Raw genomic sequence first — 17,787 nt, forward strand, 5'->3', positions numbered from 1 at the left:
TCTTTTATAAAAAAAATTGTCAAATGCCTAAATTAAATAGTTGTGAATAAAAGTTAGGTCGAAAGAAAAATAGAACGTTTAGCCAGAACTCTAACCACTGCACTGCGGTTACTTCTTACAGTGCCGCATCTTGCGCACAAGAAATAGTATAAAGTATTTAAACCCACAGCATATAAAATTCAACAAAACTCTAGTGAAGTTTTTATACGCACCCGAATAGTTACTGGATTTTTAAAATACCTGTTTGTGTCCAATCAACATCAACCAATTGATCATTCAAAGTTATAAATTACTAACATGTTTGAAACACTGTGATCTTAATCTGAATCTTTATCATCTCAGCCAACAGATTTAAAATCAGTACCACCACAACCACCACAACCAGCAATAGTAACTCTACCAACTCACTGCTTTTTGAATTTTTGAACGTCATGTAGCACCAGCTTCAATTGGATGCAAGCGAGTTGACTTTAATATCAACCCAGTGAAAAAAAAACATTTGTCTCATTTAAGTTTCATGTGGGTTCCCATGAATACCACACGAAACCCACATAAGAACCCATGTAGGACAAACGTTTTTTTTTTCACTGGAAACTTGCGTGTAACCAAACTTTAACATTGTAGTAGCTTCACTTATTCAAAAATAAATTTAAAAAGAAGTTGAAAAATAATTGCAACCAACCCATTTGTTTATCGCAGCTAGGCAACAAATATTTTGCATCCAATATGGGATAGTGATACTTCCGATGGTATTGAGCAACAACAAGAACAACTGTTATCAGCTAAAAAATATCAGCAGTTACTGCAACCACCACAACCAGCATACCAACCGCAGCAAAAAAAGGAAATGTTATTTGGAAAATTAAAAAAGATGATGATGTTCAGCAAATAAATCTTCCATTTCAAAACTGTGAAGATGAAGAAGTTGATAATAATGGCATCTCAGATGAGCCAATATCATGTGTCATTTTCCTTCTTTTTTTTGACAAAAAAAGACATTGTAAGTATCCAGACTGCACTGGAAAGTTTTTTGTGAGAACTGTAAAGTTCATTTATGCTTTACACCTAACTCAAATTGTATTCGAAAGTTTCATGAGTAATCCATAACAACTAAATTATGTTTTGTTCTATTTTGTTGCATGGGTTTGTACATCAAAAAGGCTACTTAACAAACCTGATAGAATCTCGTGACATTATCACAGACGCAGTATACCCGGGTAACCTTGTTGACATAATTTTTAATGACTTCGTCAAAGCATTTTAAACAGTGCCACACTAACAACTTCTTCAAAAATTCATGTTACTTAACTGGATCACTGCTTCATGGATCACTGCTTCATGGATCACTGCTTCATGGATCACTGCTTCATGGATCACTGCTTCATAGATCACTGCTTCATGGATCACTGCTTCATGGATCACTGCTTCATGGATCACTGCTTCATGGATCACTGCTTCATGGATCACTGCTTCATGGATCACTGCTTCATGGATCACTGCTTCATGGATCACTACTTCATGGATCACTGCTTCATGGATCACTGCTTCATGGATCACTGCTTCATGGATCACTGCTTCATGGATCACTGCTTCATGGATCACTGCTTCATGGATCACTGCTTCATGGATCACTGCTTCATGGATCACTGCTTCATGGATCACTGCTTCATGGATCACTGCTTCATGGATCACTGCTTCATGGATCACTGCTTCATGGATCACTGCTTCATGGATCACTGCTTGGCTAGAAAACAGACAAAAAAGAGTAGCAATTGAAAAACAAACGTCCGAATGGAAAAAAGATGGCAGTTGGCCTCCCTCAAGGGTCAGTCATCGGACCGATGCTACTTGTGCTCCTTGTTAATGACTTACCAGACTGCATTAATAATAATACTAATTTATACGTCATTTCAACGTTGAAAAGTGCAAAGTAATGCACTTAGTTGTCGCAATAACAAATCCACGCACATCTACACTATGGCTGACACCGACAAAAACCGTTGCATTCTTGCTCCAACATGCATTGAAAGTGACTTTGGGAACTATTATCCGACAACCTCAAAGTGAAAACGCAGGTAGAAGCAACATCTTTGACTGGAAATTGAATGGTTGGTTGACTTTCTTCTCATTTCGGGGCCGGATTCTTCAGCTCTAGAAAAAACTAAAATATCAACTATAAGTTCGACCACATTTAGAGTTTAGAAATTTTAGTGACTTTATAATGAAATAAAAGATTGGTCACCATTTCACCATAGTAAAACAAAATCTTTTTACTTCAAACTCGGCATAGAACTTAAGAAAAAATACCCAATGTTTAAATACCCAACCACTTAAAGGCTATTCAAAATTTTAGCACTTTTTCGCAAACAGATTTGCAAACCGTTGGATAAACCATTTCAGGATGTAGTTGATGCAACGGTAGTAAACTCTTTAAAATGCTGCTTTTGCTGCAGCAACACTCATCATGTCACCATCATTAATAAAACGCAATCAACATGCATTTTAATAAAACGCAACCAACATCATCAACATAACACAAACAACATTTTAATAAAACACAACCAGCATGCGTTTAATTTAATTTTTTTGTGTGTGCTTTGATATGAAGAAAAAGAAGGGGTTCAAAATAAAATTGTAACATCTTTTTATTGTTCAATTCAATAAAACAAATTTAAATTTGACATATTCTGAACTTTTAATAATTTATTAATTTATAAATAATTATTTATTTACAATTAATTTATATTACTATAGCTATTTACAATTAATACATGTATAAAATAAATTAGCTCGATAGTCAACAGCAAACTGTAGTCAAAACGATAAATTTCAAAATGTAGAAATACATTCTTACAAAATTCATAAACTTTTGATATTTGACGAAAAAACAGAAAAAAAATTTAAACGTATTAGTAAAATCTGGTACATATAAAATCGATATAAAGGCTCAGCAAATCTAACTGAGTAACTTGGCAACTAGCTGATTTATTGATTGATTTATACAAAAAAAAATAACACAAAACTAAATTTTATTTGTTGTTGTTAGTTTTTTGTTTTGTTATTGCAAATAACGCACAACTTGAAAAATAGAAAAGTTTGTATAAAACAACTCCTATAAAAATTAGTGCTGCAATCTTTAAGATACCAGGAATACGGAAAAAAAATATAACATGGAACCGGCCTTCAGGTAAAGTGATAGCCATTAAATTAGGAGTAACGTGGTGCACAGCAGTTAATGTTCGATTAATAAGAAAACGATTAGAGTCATAATCACGTAAACGGTATGTATTTGATACCGGTATGTAAACACATTGCCAAAATGGGTGGTATGAAAACTTGAATAGAAGATGCTCCATTAGCTCAACCTGTAATGAAAAACAGCGTCGTTACACACAAAGTAAAAACAGCGTCGTTACACACAAAGTAAAAACAGCGTCGTTTAACACAAAGTAAAAACAGCGTCGTTAGACACAAAGTAAAAACAGCGTCGTTACACACAAAGTAAAAACTAAACTTTTTATTTGATATATAAAACTATAAGTAAAAAGTGCTAAAACTCGTTGCATCAGTTTTGTCTATGTGATGATCGTACATTTCAACTCGTAGAAATGTAGGATCATCACATAGACACGTACAATCATTACATAGTAACAAAACGTACAATAATTAAATAGATACATACAATCGATAGATACGTACAACCATCGCATAGATACGAAAAATCATCACATAGTAAACAGAAAACGACAAAAAGAACTAAGGTTAATAGAATTAAAATTATTATAAAAAATTAATTATCAAAAACTAATTGAGTATCTAGCTGAGAATGTCATGTATCACAGAACATATGAAATATTATAAAACATTTATTCGTTATCTATTACATTTATGAGTTTTATAAACGTTTGTGAAATCTTTCACAATAAAAATTTCAAAAAATACAACAAATATAAACCTTATTGCGTGAATCTTGTTTTTGTCATATCATAAGGCTAAGAAAACTATTTTAAAAAAGATTAACAATAAAGTACATAGTTTTTAAAAAATCAAAATTTTTTTAAAAAACAAAATGTAATGTAAATAAAAATACCTCAGTAGTGGTGTTGAAGTAAAGCGCTGGCATTGTAAGTGGGAAGTTCTGAGTTTGATCCCCACCATGCCCATGATAGAACTGCGCTTAACTTGTTTCTCTGCGCAGCGGCTTTATTTATCAAGTTTTGTGTTTCTGAGTTGAGAAAGGGTTACAACTATGTAAGTAGTGTGATGATATGGTATGTATAATATGTATAGTATAGTGTGATGATATGATATAAGTTAGTAGTATGTAACTAGTGCAATGATATGATATAAGTAGTATAAGCAAATGAAGCCTAATGATCTTAAAAAAATAAGTCCTTCAAAGAAAATTAAAATTGGAAACGTTCCATCAATGTCATCCATTTCAAATCTGAATGAATAGAGAAAGGAACACGAAAGTAGTAATCAGTCTATAAGTGACAGTGCACAGTGGGCCAGTAGGTGGACAAAATTGGAAAAATTTTAGTTGTCTAATCTTGTAAAAACTAATTTAATTTTAGTATCCATTAGGAGAAATTTATTGATAATTTATTTATATCAAATCCCTTAGTCAGGACTCTAAGCATTTGAATATTGAAATAAAAAAAATAAAAAAATTTATATATATATATATATATAAATAAGTAATTAACGGTGACATCAACGTTGTGTTATATTTCAATTACATATTTCAGAAACAAAAATTAGTACGTTATTCTAGAGTATTTAGAGATAAGAAAAACCAATGTGTGAAATAAATTTGTCATAGCATGTTATCTCAGTTATATTTTGAAAATCACAGATTAAAAAAAAAATTCCCTAAGAAATTTTTTTTTTGCCGCACTTTTACTAATAATTACCACAATTTGCCATGTGCTGTCTTATATTTATTTGAGCTATATGATGCTTCAATCGAGTTTTAATTGATTGCTTGTCCCCTTAAATCCCGATTCAAATTTTGTATATATTTTAACTTGATTGCCATGGTACTAAATTTTGCATAGCAACAACTCATTTTTACATTATTGTTGTTTTAACAGTATTTTATTTGCGCTAAGTACACAATATTGGGGTATGTATTAAAATAAGATTCACAATTCTTATGGGGTTAATTTTTTTTTGGTTGCTATGGATACCTTACTTTGCATAGCATAGCAACAACATATATTCGGTAGTTGTTAGTAATTTAATTACTAACATTTACAGTAATTTAATTACTTTTAATTTTAGTTGCTAACACTTGTAGTAACTTAATTACTAGCAAGAATTAGTAGTCCATGCGGCATATATATTGTAACATAAAACTATTGATAATAGTTCTAATAAAACTAAAAAGTGGTGTGTATCTTGTTTAATTGAATCTCATTCATCCAATTAATTATTTTTTGCTGCTAATAAAAAATTGATGATGAATCTATTGTTATTGCTGCCGAGAACGTTTTAAACATTTCAAATACAGATAAAGCAACTAAATATTCAGCAGATGAAGCACTGACTTTAATAATTGATGCAAGTCTGACAAAAACTTCCTATCAATTGATTAAAAGCGGAGCCTTGGAGAAAGAATATAACATTTACCCCGCTTACAATGATGCCAGAGATGCAAAATTGAAATGTTATCCTGCAAATATAACAGTCGAGGACTATTCAGCTTCAGTTCCTTTAAAAGATTTAATGATTCATACTTTGCAAAGAACCTGTGCAGTTCAGGAACCTGTGCTAAGGCACTTGATATTGAACAACAAAGCAATAAAAACAATGACACTCACGTGTAAGGCTGGTTTTGATGGTGGTACTGGCCAAAGCATTTATAAACAAGTTTTATCAGAACCTGACATTAACAGAGATTTAAAGCGTGAAGAATCATTATTTATTACTTGTCTAGTAGCATTGGATTTGACGAAAAGGTGCCTATTTAGAGAAATCAAAAGTTGTCTTCCACAGCCTATTGCAGACCCATAAGATTTGCATACAAAATGGAATCCAAGGAATCTGTGATTGAAGAAGATCAGTACATTAAAAGTGAGATAGAAAGTTTGGGTATGATTTTATTAGAGGTTTGCGTATCTTCTATTGAAGTGAAATGTATTATTGAACTTACAATGATTGATGGGAAGGTTCAAACAATATAATCTGAAAAAACTAACTCATACCAATGCTGTTCAGTGTGTGGTGTCTCTCCAAAAAATATGAATAGTCTTGATATCCTTAATATAGATTACTAACAGAGAGTTCAAATATGGTCTTTCCAGTCTTCATGCATGGATTCGATTTTTTGAGATGGTATTGCACATTGCATATAAAAAAGAAACAAGAAAGTGACAAGCAAGATCTAAAGAACACAAAGAAAAGGCATCTGTAGCTAAACAAAAGATTTAGACTGATTTTATGAACAAAACGGGACTTGTTGTTGATTTCCTTAAAAGTGGTGGTTCTGGAACAAGCAATGATGGCAATACCTCAAGGCGTGCTTTTGCAGCATATGAACAAACAGCTGAAATTCTGGGTATTGATCAAAACCTTATATTCAGATTTTACATTATCTTGGTAAGGCTCTCTTATATGAAATAGACTGCTTAAAATTCAAGGATTATTGTTTTGACACTGTTAGACTATATGTGTCCCTTTATCCATGGTATTACATGGATCAATCAGTTCACAAAGTATTGATACATGGACATGACATAATTAAAAGCCTTACATTACCCATCAGACTTCTGTAAGAGGAAGCTCAAGAAATAAAGACTTCAAATCTTATCGCAAAAATTGACAATGTTTTCTTGCACTACTTTTTGCTTTTATTATTCCTAAAACATTGTTTACCTAAATACTCAATTGTTATACAATATAGGTGGGTCAAAAATCCGATAAAATATTCAAATATCAATTTACCACATTGTAACTAAGGAAAGTATCCGGTAACTAAGCAATATAAGTATCCATAGCAACTCAATTTAAAAAATTATCACTTTTGTAAGAAATGTGATCTCATATTGGTACTCATGCCAAATTTAGTGAATATAGCACTTATAAAATATCTGCAGATAACAAAAAAAGGTTGTTGCTAAGCAAAATAAAGATATCCATAGCAACAAAATAAAAAAATATTACCTTCATAAAAAGCGCAGACATCATATTAGTACTCATACTAATTTTAGTGAATATAGCTCTAATATTAAATTAATTATGAATTTTGTCCAGTAAAAGTGAATTCTAGCCCACTGTGCAGTGGTAGTGATTATAAGCCTTCAATATATGTTAATGAACGAAAAAATAAGCAAAGGTCAGTCGAGGCTGTTAAATTGGTTTGTCAAGCAAAGTACACGAAAAGCTGCCACAGTGCTTCAACAATCAGACAACAACTTCAGACAGCTGGTGTCGATCTTCCTGCACAAACTCAACAAGCAATCTATTTGGCAGTCATCAGAGAAGGCAAAAAGTTACAAGATAAAATGAGAAAAGAGCTGAAGGTCGAGAATTGGTGTTTGCATTTTAATTGAAAAAAGATAGCTGGGGTGGGGAACATCAAGTAGTTGTGATAAAAAACAATAAAAAAGACGTTAGGCTAAAGCCAATGGTATTGAAGAATGGAAAGTCAGAGACAATTTTTGAAGGACTTTGAGAACTTTTGAATGAATTTGATTTATGGAGATCTATGAAAATGATCATGACAGACACTACAAATGTTAAGACTGGGAAAACAAGTAGTGTGATAAAGAGATTAATGACACATTTTGAAAGTGTTGGCTTTCAGAAGCATCTCTATGTTGGTTGCCAATACCATATATTAGATCAATTATTAAAGTTATGCCTGGATAACTTTTTTGGAGGTAATACCAATTCATCTGAACTGTCATATTATTTTGTTGAAGCAATTTGTAGTAAATATGACTATTTAACATTGAACTTTGACAATAGCGATATACAATTGAAGAATGAACTGAAATGGAGAGATGGAATGTAGTTTTTGAAGCATCTGATTAACTTAGTGAAATACTTTTGGAATAAGAAGAAATTTCCTAAGGTTAACTTTAAAAGTTTACCCAATCTTGATGCAACTACCGGGCAATTTATTTACTACTTGCTTACATAATTCCTTCATACAGACAACGACTTAAGATGGCAGTTAAGCTTGTTGCTGGAAATCTGAATTTCAAACATGTTTAACCCTGAAAATGGTAAAGAATTAGAGGAGGCCAGTAAAGATCATCCAAAGGCTATCAATACATTCACGAAATTTTGGTGTGATATTCCTTTGCCTATAAATACGCAAAGATGAAACATTTGTGCCAAACAAGCAGTAAAAGTTTTAGCAAATATCAAAAGTCTTTGCAAATCTGGAGAAACTTTGTATTTGAAATATTTATTAACAAATCACAATTAAAGCAAATGCAAACCTTTTTAGTTAATGTAGTTTTATCAACATAGTCTTTTAAACATTTTGATGTTTTGTTAATTTTATCAATATAGATTTATTAATGTGGTATATACCTTTAATACTTATTTGAACATAAATTATTATTTTAAGACAAAGTGGAAAACATTTTACTTTGAATTACCATTAAAGAATTTCTAGGCATATTTGTTATGTGATTTACAGCTTTTGGCTTGGGTTTCTAGTGGGTCAGTGTGTGAGTTTTTTTCTAGAAACATAATGAAACTAAATTTTCATAATTATTTACAAAAGCTCATAAGAATATGACATGCTCATTGAGTTTGTAAAAATATTATACCCCTAATGTAATTAGTAGAATAATATGATATAAGTAGTAGTATGTAAGTACTACTACTACTATACAAATACCAATTATAGTATAAATAAATAAGAAAAATATAAAAACCTTCCTTATTCAATCATATAATTATTTTTTCCTTCTAATCTTCCATTTTATTTGTTTACTATTTTTTTATGTTGAGATTCTCATAAATTGAAATTCTATTTCTTATATTCTCCTTTGTTTATTTAGTCAATTTATTGTTTTGCTGTTGGTTTTTAATTACTTTTATTATTGTGATTGACTTTATAACAATTATTTTATTTCCAATTTGTCTTTTTCATTATAAAGTAATATAAGTAGTAGTATGTAAGTAGTACAATGATATGGTATAAGTTAGTAGTATTATAGGGAATTGTCATAAGCAAAAGCAATAAAATTTACAGAAAGATTTTGTAACTTACAACAATAAGTTTAAACTTTTGACTTTTCTATTTAAACTACTTTTGAAAAAATACAAAATTGAATTTATTTTTAAGCATAGTAAGTTCCAGACTGCTTATTAATACCAATGGTAGCAATTGTAATAATACCAACCATAGCAATGGTATTTAAATAAATTTTTAATAGAATTAGAGATTTTAATAGAAGTATAGATTTTATTTTCAGAAACTTCAGTAAAATTTTAATAGAATTTTAATAGAATTTAAATATAGAAACAAAATTTTATAATAGAAATACTTTAAATAAAATACTTAAATAAAATATTTTAAATAAAATATTTAAATAAAATAAAATGTAAATATTTAAATAAAAATAGAAATAAAATTTTAATAGAATTTTAGTAGAGATTTTATTTTCAGAAACTTCAGTAAAATTTTTGGTAGAATAATTATTTTTGGAAACTTATTTCTGCAAGGCTGAGAGGACCACTAAAATAGAGGAGGCTACTTTTTGTGATTACAACCCTCTCTCAACTCTGAAACACAAACCTTGACAAACAAGGTCGCTACGCTGAGAAATGAGTTGAACATTTATATTTTTATATAAGATTATATTTTTTACCAACATTAGAGTTACATTTTTTAGAAAGTTTTTTTTTTTTTTACTAATAATTAAACCAGAAAAATATGTTAAAAATATGTGTGATTTCCTTTTTAATCTTCGTTATTGTTTTTCATGGATAAAATATATATAAATATCATAAAGTAACACAACAAACCTGAAAACCTATTATAAACATAGTAACACATTATAAATATAGTAACATATTATAAACATAGTAACACATAAACATTGTAATGCATTATAAACATAATAACACATTATAAACTTAGTAACACATTATAAACATAGTAACACATTATAAATATAGTAACACATTATAAACTTAGTAACACATTATAAACATAGTAACACATTATAAACATAGTAACACATTATAAACATAGTAACGCATTATAAACTTAGTAACACATTATAAACATAGTAACACATAAACTTAGTAACACATTATAAACATTGTAACACATTATAAACTTAGTAACACATTATAAACATTGTAACACATTATAAACTTAGTAACACATTATAAACACAGTAACACATTATAAACTTAGTAACACATTATAAACACAGTAACACATTATAAATTTAGTAACACATTATAAACATAGAAACATTATAAACATAATAACACATTATAAACATAATAGCATATTATAAACATAGTAACACATTATAAACATATTACCTATATTATTTTTTTATCTAAATAGTTTGGACCTCTTCAATAAGTAATAAGTAATGCAAATTATTTCAACACCTAAATATCTTGAACCTCTTATTTATTTAGTAAGTATTACAAAAAATAAATTAAAATGATTAAAATATTTTACCTTTGAGCTTGGCTGCATCACTTGAACTAACACATGATAATCTTTGTAAGTATATTTCTCTTCAATTACAGTAGAATAAAGTGGCATATTAGCAAAAATATTTTCTAAGTATTGAACTGCCTCAATAGAATCTATACCTTGACCATTCAACTTCCAGTTAACTATAGAACCAGGTGAATTTGATACAGTGTTGCCAAAATATCTTTTACTTACTGTCTACAAATAACATAACTTATTATTATTGTAATCATAAAGATCTAAATTAAAAAATTGTAATATATCTACACTTTTAATATACAACTTAAAACCCAAATTCTTACTAAACATTAAAAACTTTTTAAAACTGTTTCTAAAACTCTCTAAGAATGCACACTTAATAACAACTTACTTAGATAAATAAAATATGACAACTTATCAACAATTTAATATAACAAACGAAGTATTATCATTTAATAATAGAGCAATTTGAAAAATGATAAGTTACTAGTAATAAGCCTAATTTAGTCTACTTGAAAATTTCATTCAACAGTCAAGCAAACTTCAATTTTAGATATAAACTTCACAATTGAAACAAATAAAGAATACTATTAATTGTGTACAATATTATACGATACTAATTAATATATATATATATATATATATATATATATATATATATATATATATATATATATATATATTAATATACATATATATATTAATATATATATATAAATAAATATATATAAATAAATAAATAAATATATATATATATATATATATATATATATATATATATATACTATAATTAATTTTTTCGATATGTTAATTTTACAAAATATGATATTAATTTATAAATATATACATATATATACTAAATAATATATACATACATACATATATATATATATATGTATATATATATATATATATATATATATATATATATATATATATATATATATATATATATATATGTATATATATATATATATTATATATATATATTATATATATATATATATTATATATATATATATATATTAGGGCAGGCCACAGTACTAAAATTAAAACATTTACTAAAATTAAAATATTTTGTTCAATTTAATACTTACTAATAATTATGTATACAAGAACTATTGTTTGTCACAATACACATTTTATATGTGAGCATATGATTTTTAAAACATAATTTATGTTTTACATAAATACCACCAGCTTAGATTAAAAACAATATTTTACAACAAGAGAACTTCTTAAAAGAATATATCCAGATAATTATATAAATAAAGCATATGAAACTTTACCATTCATAAACTTTTTTTGCAATAATTTCCCAATGCAATGTATTTTCTCTATGTCACTAAACATTATCTTTATTTTTTAACAAATTATTTTTAATAAAATCTACTCTCACCTACCTAATTGTAGGGAAGGTTTGAATAATTAAGGGGAGTAGAATGATAAAAATTCATTGTTTGGGTTGTTGTAATTGTGGGGATTGGTGGAGATACATTCAAGCTAGTGCAGATTGGGGAGAACGGTCATTAGATTGAGGGTGGGGTGGAGGTGGTAATCTTTTTTTTTACTTTTTAAGATTTTATTCTTATAAAAAAACTGAAAAAACTGATGAATTAACCACAAAAAATATGTTTGCAATTCTATGTGAACAAGTATTGACACTGACTGCCATTGCTGTACGTTATAATGTAACACAGAGCTGCATCATAAAAACATTGAAATGATATCATGAAAAAGGGGATTTTAAAAAGAAAGTCTGAACTGGACAACCAAAAGTGACTACCCAAAGGGCAGATAACCGCATTCATTGTTTTATTAAAGCGTATCTATTTGCCATTGCTTCTGAAATTTCAACTAAAGTGTTCTGCACAAAGAAACTGTTGCACTAAGTGTTCTGCACAGAGAAATTATTGTACCAAGTGTTATGACAATAGTAGATGTTTGTGCAAACAAAAACCTTGTCTTTCTCAAAAAATGTAAAGACTGTATGATATTCTGTCAGAAGTACAAGTAGTGGTCAGCGGAAGATTGGGAGAATGTAAAACTTTGTGACAAAATATTAACTGAACAATTTGGTTGTCATTCTACAAGAGTAACACACTGGCCTTGCCTTCTCAATATTTGCTTTCAACTGTAAAACATTGCTCTGAAGTCATGATTTGCAGTCCATTAAAGTGGTGATTTATGGTTTATGCCTTTTAACGCCACAATAAATAGCAACATGTACTTTAACGGCACAAATATCCACAAATTTCAGCATGATGGAGCACTCTGTCACAGGGCCACACTTGTAAGAAGATGGTGAAGTGAAAATGGTATAAAAGTCATTAGCTTTGACCTGACCTGGTAAAAACAATATGAGTTAAGAAGAACATGTAACTCTCTTGGATGTTCTGTAGTTGATGTATGTACACTAACTTTAAATCAGTATGACATTAGATTGTTGATCTAAATGTGCTTTCTATGGTGTTTGTCAGATAAAGACTCAAGTTTGCTAAACATGTCTGATAAAAATTAAAGAAATGCAATCGAATGCCATTTCTGACCATGCATAAAATTTTTTTTTTTACAACTTGACCACGTAATTTGTAAGATAAATTATCTAACAAAATAAAATAAATAAAAGAAATCTTAAAAAAAAAGAAAAAATCTAAGCTCAAAAAAACTAAAAATTGAAAATGAAATATATTTATATTATGTTTTTTAAAAATTACTATAGTAAGCGAAATTACTTTATTAAATAAAGTAGCAAATTAACAATAAATCCATTTTATTTAAATTATCAATGAATATTATACGTAATTACATTTATACAAATATGTATTTTCTTATAAATCTTTTCAAACTTTTTCTATTAATTTTATAAACTCTTTTAATAGCGAAATTTTTTAGCACGAAAACAAACATTACATAACAACTCAAATTTAATAGTGCGATAAAAAGTACTAGTTTTTATAAGCATTAAAATAACTAATATGTTGAAATTTTTATAAAATAAATTTAAAAGGGGTTTTAAAAGCTAAAACATTTGTTTGAAATTTATAGACAAACAATAAAATAAATACTAGACTTTATAAGTTTAAATTAATAACTAATTGCAACGTTTTAATATAAATGAAAAAAACCGGGCTACTTAATTCAAAAAAATGTAACGCTTTGTGATCTCTTAAAAAATGAATGAAAATTTGAAACTTTCAAAAAGTGGACATGTGGTTTTACCCGTGTGGTCTTACGGGTAAAACCACATGTTTTACCTGTAAGACCACATTACGGTTTTACCATCTGTGGTTTTATGGGTAAAACCACAGATGTCTATTTCTTGAAAATTTTAAGTTTAAGATATTTTTATGATATACTGGTATTTATAAGTTTTACAAATATTATTGTTTGAAAATTCATAACAAAAAGACTCATAAGGTTCTATGGTCATTTAAAAAAAAGGCAACTTTGAAACAACCACTGTTGTCTAATGTTTACTTAGTAAAAAACGCAGTAGCCCCAGTTATTTAAAGCTAAACCAATGGTAAAATAAACCTTAAGTCACATGAACAACTTATATTCTTAAAAATATAGCAGATTAAAACAACCCTACAGTCACAGAAAAATCTAAAAAAAAAGGGAGGAAAAAAGAGTTTGTTCAAGATTTAGGATTAATAAATCATGTTACAAGAATACCATGTAGTTGTGTTAATCTAAAGTAGTTTAGCACAACTACATTTTGAAATTACAACAGAAGATGATAGAATAAAGGTAATATCTTAACAACTTGAAAGCAAAGAATAAGCAGTATTTGTATATTTCTTTCCTTATTTCTGTTCATAGCATTGACAAAGCAGAAAAATAGTTATAGAACAACCTCAATTTTATAGTTATTCATATAAGTACCATTTGAACATTGTGTGTATGTGTGTGTGTGTACTGTTACGAAGGTAACTCCCTTAGCCACTCAAGCGTATAGATAATAACCATACTCACTCAAGCGTGCACAAAAAGAAGTTATAAACAAACTATTCACTCAACATAACGCCAAGAAACGATAGTTAATAAACAACTTGTGTACGAACTGAGACGCGTCTAGCGTCCTCGAAATATATAAATAGTCAGAGAGAAGAAGGAGATATAGTCGGAGATATAGCCGGAGAGAATCAGAGATAGTCAGAGAGTGAGTTAGTTAAGTGGAAGAGAGAGAGAGGAAATTGTATGGTGACGCAGGAAGAACGAACCTGTTGTATTAGTTTATTATATGTTGTAATAACATTATATATGTTAAAGAAACATTATCAAGTTCAGACTAATGGTTTATGATCTATATATAAAAATTAATATTAAAACAAAGTTACCGCGTAACAGTACATATATATATATATATATATATATATATATATATATATATATATATATATATATATATATATATATAAATTGTTTTTAATCATTAGGTGTACCTTGTAATTTGGATATCCTAAACAAGATGCTTGCTTATTTTGTGCCCAAACAAAGTAAAAATAAGACTCAATAAATTGTCTGATTCTGATGCTGCCAAAAGTATGTTACAAAATAAGAATGCTTTGAATGCATCACTCCAGCTCCCTCAGAGAAAGGCTAAAGCAATTTATCAGAGGAAAAGAACTGCATGTCTTTAAACTTTTAATTGTAAAGTAATCTCCTTGACAAACCCAAACAAACCCCAAAATGCCTAATCAATATGTGCGCTATTACTTTCAACTCAAAAAGTATATTTTTATTGCTATGATAAAACTGTTGGCAACAAATGGTCGATATGCTCTATGCTACATGACTTTTAAATTATCAATTGCCTCAAATGTAAAGTGTATTAAATTGATTTAAAATTTGTGTGCTGGAAACATGACCATTGCAAATCAAAAGTTCTAGTAGAAACACCAGACGATTAGAGGAATGTTTTCCAGATCTCTCACAAAAAACCAGAACCATTCAATATTATAAACAAATTTGCAGACTTTTCAAAGTCAAACTTCTTGGTTGTTTGTCCATTCAAGATATATTTACTTAGAGAAATTGAAATATTAAAGGCTAGTTGTACTTTAATTATATATGTTAATTATTTAATTATGTAGGGAAAACTGGAAATGTATTGTTTTATGTGTGTTACACCCCATATGTCTAGATCAAAAATTAAAGTGCTTGATAACCAGAAACAAGTATATGTATCTCTGTTGCCCCTTTCTTGTTAAAAATTCAAAGACTTATTGAAGCTAAACAATTTCTAAGTGAACAAAATAAGACATTTAATCTTATTGCTAACTATATTGAAAAAATAAAACCATACTGAAAAATCTATTTAATATTTATTTGAAAATAAAAATAACCATTTATTTTTATTAACGTTTTGTTCTCAATGGGGTGTTGGTCTAGTTTACACATACTCTATACAAAGTGATGGATTACAGACAGTGTGATAAATAAATGAGATTGGGAAAGAGATAAGGTTGCAATTGTAATTTTTATAAAATTTAAAAAATTTTTCATAATTTTTTTGATTTTATTGAAATTTTTTTATTTATTTTATATAATTTATTATTAAATAAGAGGGTAAGGGGAGGGGAGGGGTTAGGGGGGTTAGGGCGAGGATATCACATACATCTGAGTAAGTTGTGGTTGTATATTAGAGTGTGTTACAACCTACATTTAACAAAATAATTGTCCTAAAACGTTACAAGTTAATGATGTTTATGAGTTAATGAATTTACAACGGAAAAATTACAGATGTCCAAAATGAGTGTCTCGTCTTCAAATGAACACTGTAAAAACTTTTTTTTTGTATTTAGCAAAAAAACTGCATTTATTTGTTGTGTTAGGACTAAAATGTCATAAAAAAATACTTCTGATTAAATACAATATCAATAAACAGATATCTGATGTCTCTGAACATTAAATTTTATTTTTCTCAAAATGAGAAAAATGGGATATCTGTGGTTTTCCCCGTGTGGTCTACATATATATATATATATATAGAGTGTAGATTGGTTTTGTATTATGTTTTCTTGTAATGTCAGAACTCATTCTACTGTAGTTTGTAATTTTTATACATTTTTTTTATATTTTGATTTTTTACTTTATGGCTGATGATTACCAATAAGTAAAAAAATTCCATAAAAAGTTGTTTTTTCTAAATTTTAAGTATAAAACGCTATTGATTAGTAGAAAATCACTTATCAAATTCTTTCATTTTATACTGTGTTTCCATAGTTTGAAAATTCTGAAAGTACTAATGAAATACCCCGAAAGTGATATTTTGGAAGGTAATTCTAGACACATGTAGAGGTTCATTGCAAGTAATTTAAAAATCTTTTGAAATGGTTTGTGAGACTTTTTGTTCTTCCACTCTTTTTTTTTAACTTTTGTTTATGGTAGGTTTTGTTTTTCCACAAAATGAGAGTCAAAACTTTGTTACACAAAAAAATCATTAATTAAATATTGGTCCCTAGGCCATGGAAATTTAAAATATTTTTATTGAAAACTACTAAAAACTCACCCAAGTTGAGTAACTTTTAATAGATTAAAAACCCTTTTGTCATGGCTTAGGGTTTATTAATAGCAATGAGGTAATTGCTTGGACTATTAAACAGTGTACTAACCACTATCTGTGCTTTGAGTCAAGTTCTTTAACAAATTTAAAAATGATTTTAGTACCAAAAACTATATTCATATAATTTGCAATATTTTAAGTCATCTGTCTATCGTTATCTATAAACTTCACCTTTTCTTCCAGTAACTTCGAACTCTAATAGTCGTTGCTTGCAGCCCTGTTGGAAGTGAAGATGATGAAAAAAAAAAAAAAGTAGCTACAAAACTCTTAAAATTTTATTTTCACTTTGTTATCTTTAAGTTTATGACAATTATTGTATAATACATCACACATGACTAGCAAAAAACATCAGCAATAACTAGCAAAATCATTCTCAAACAGTTCTGGAGTTTTTCTTAAATTTTTTTACTGTTATAATCAACAATACAACTCAAAAGTTATTGTGAATATTCTAGATGCACCACATTTTAAAAGACTTTTGATATTTCCAAATTGCAATCTGAGCTGACAAACTCTTTTTGCTTTCTACTTATACCACCAAAAGTTCTCA

The 17,787-nt window shown here is 28.4% G+C and overlaps 1 protein-coding gene across 1 annotated transcript in view; it reads right to left on the reverse strand.

The window, feature by feature from the left end:
- Positions 1-2,891: 2,891 nt before the first annotated feature.
- LOC101237644 (uncharacterized) overlaps positions 2,892-17,787 on the reverse strand; it is a 66,920-nt gene continuing 52,024 nt past the window's right edge. The window contains exons 8-9 of the mRNA XM_065786725.1: positions 10,670-10,885; positions 2,892-3,365 (exon numbers count right to left, since the gene is read on the reverse strand). Of these exons, the coding sequence (XP_065642797.1) occupies positions 3,030-3,365; positions 10,670-10,885 (552 nt within the window). The 3' untranslated portion in view covers positions 2,892-3,029. The remainder of the gene's footprint in view (positions 3,366-10,669; positions 10,886-17,787) is intronic.

This window comes from Hydra vulgaris, chromosome 01 (genome assembly GCF_038396675.1).
Source record: "Hydra vulgaris chromosome 01, alternate assembly HydraT2T_AEP".
Lineage (NCBI taxonomy): Eukaryota > Metazoa > Cnidaria > Hydrozoa > Anthoathecata > Hydridae > Hydra > Hydra vulgaris.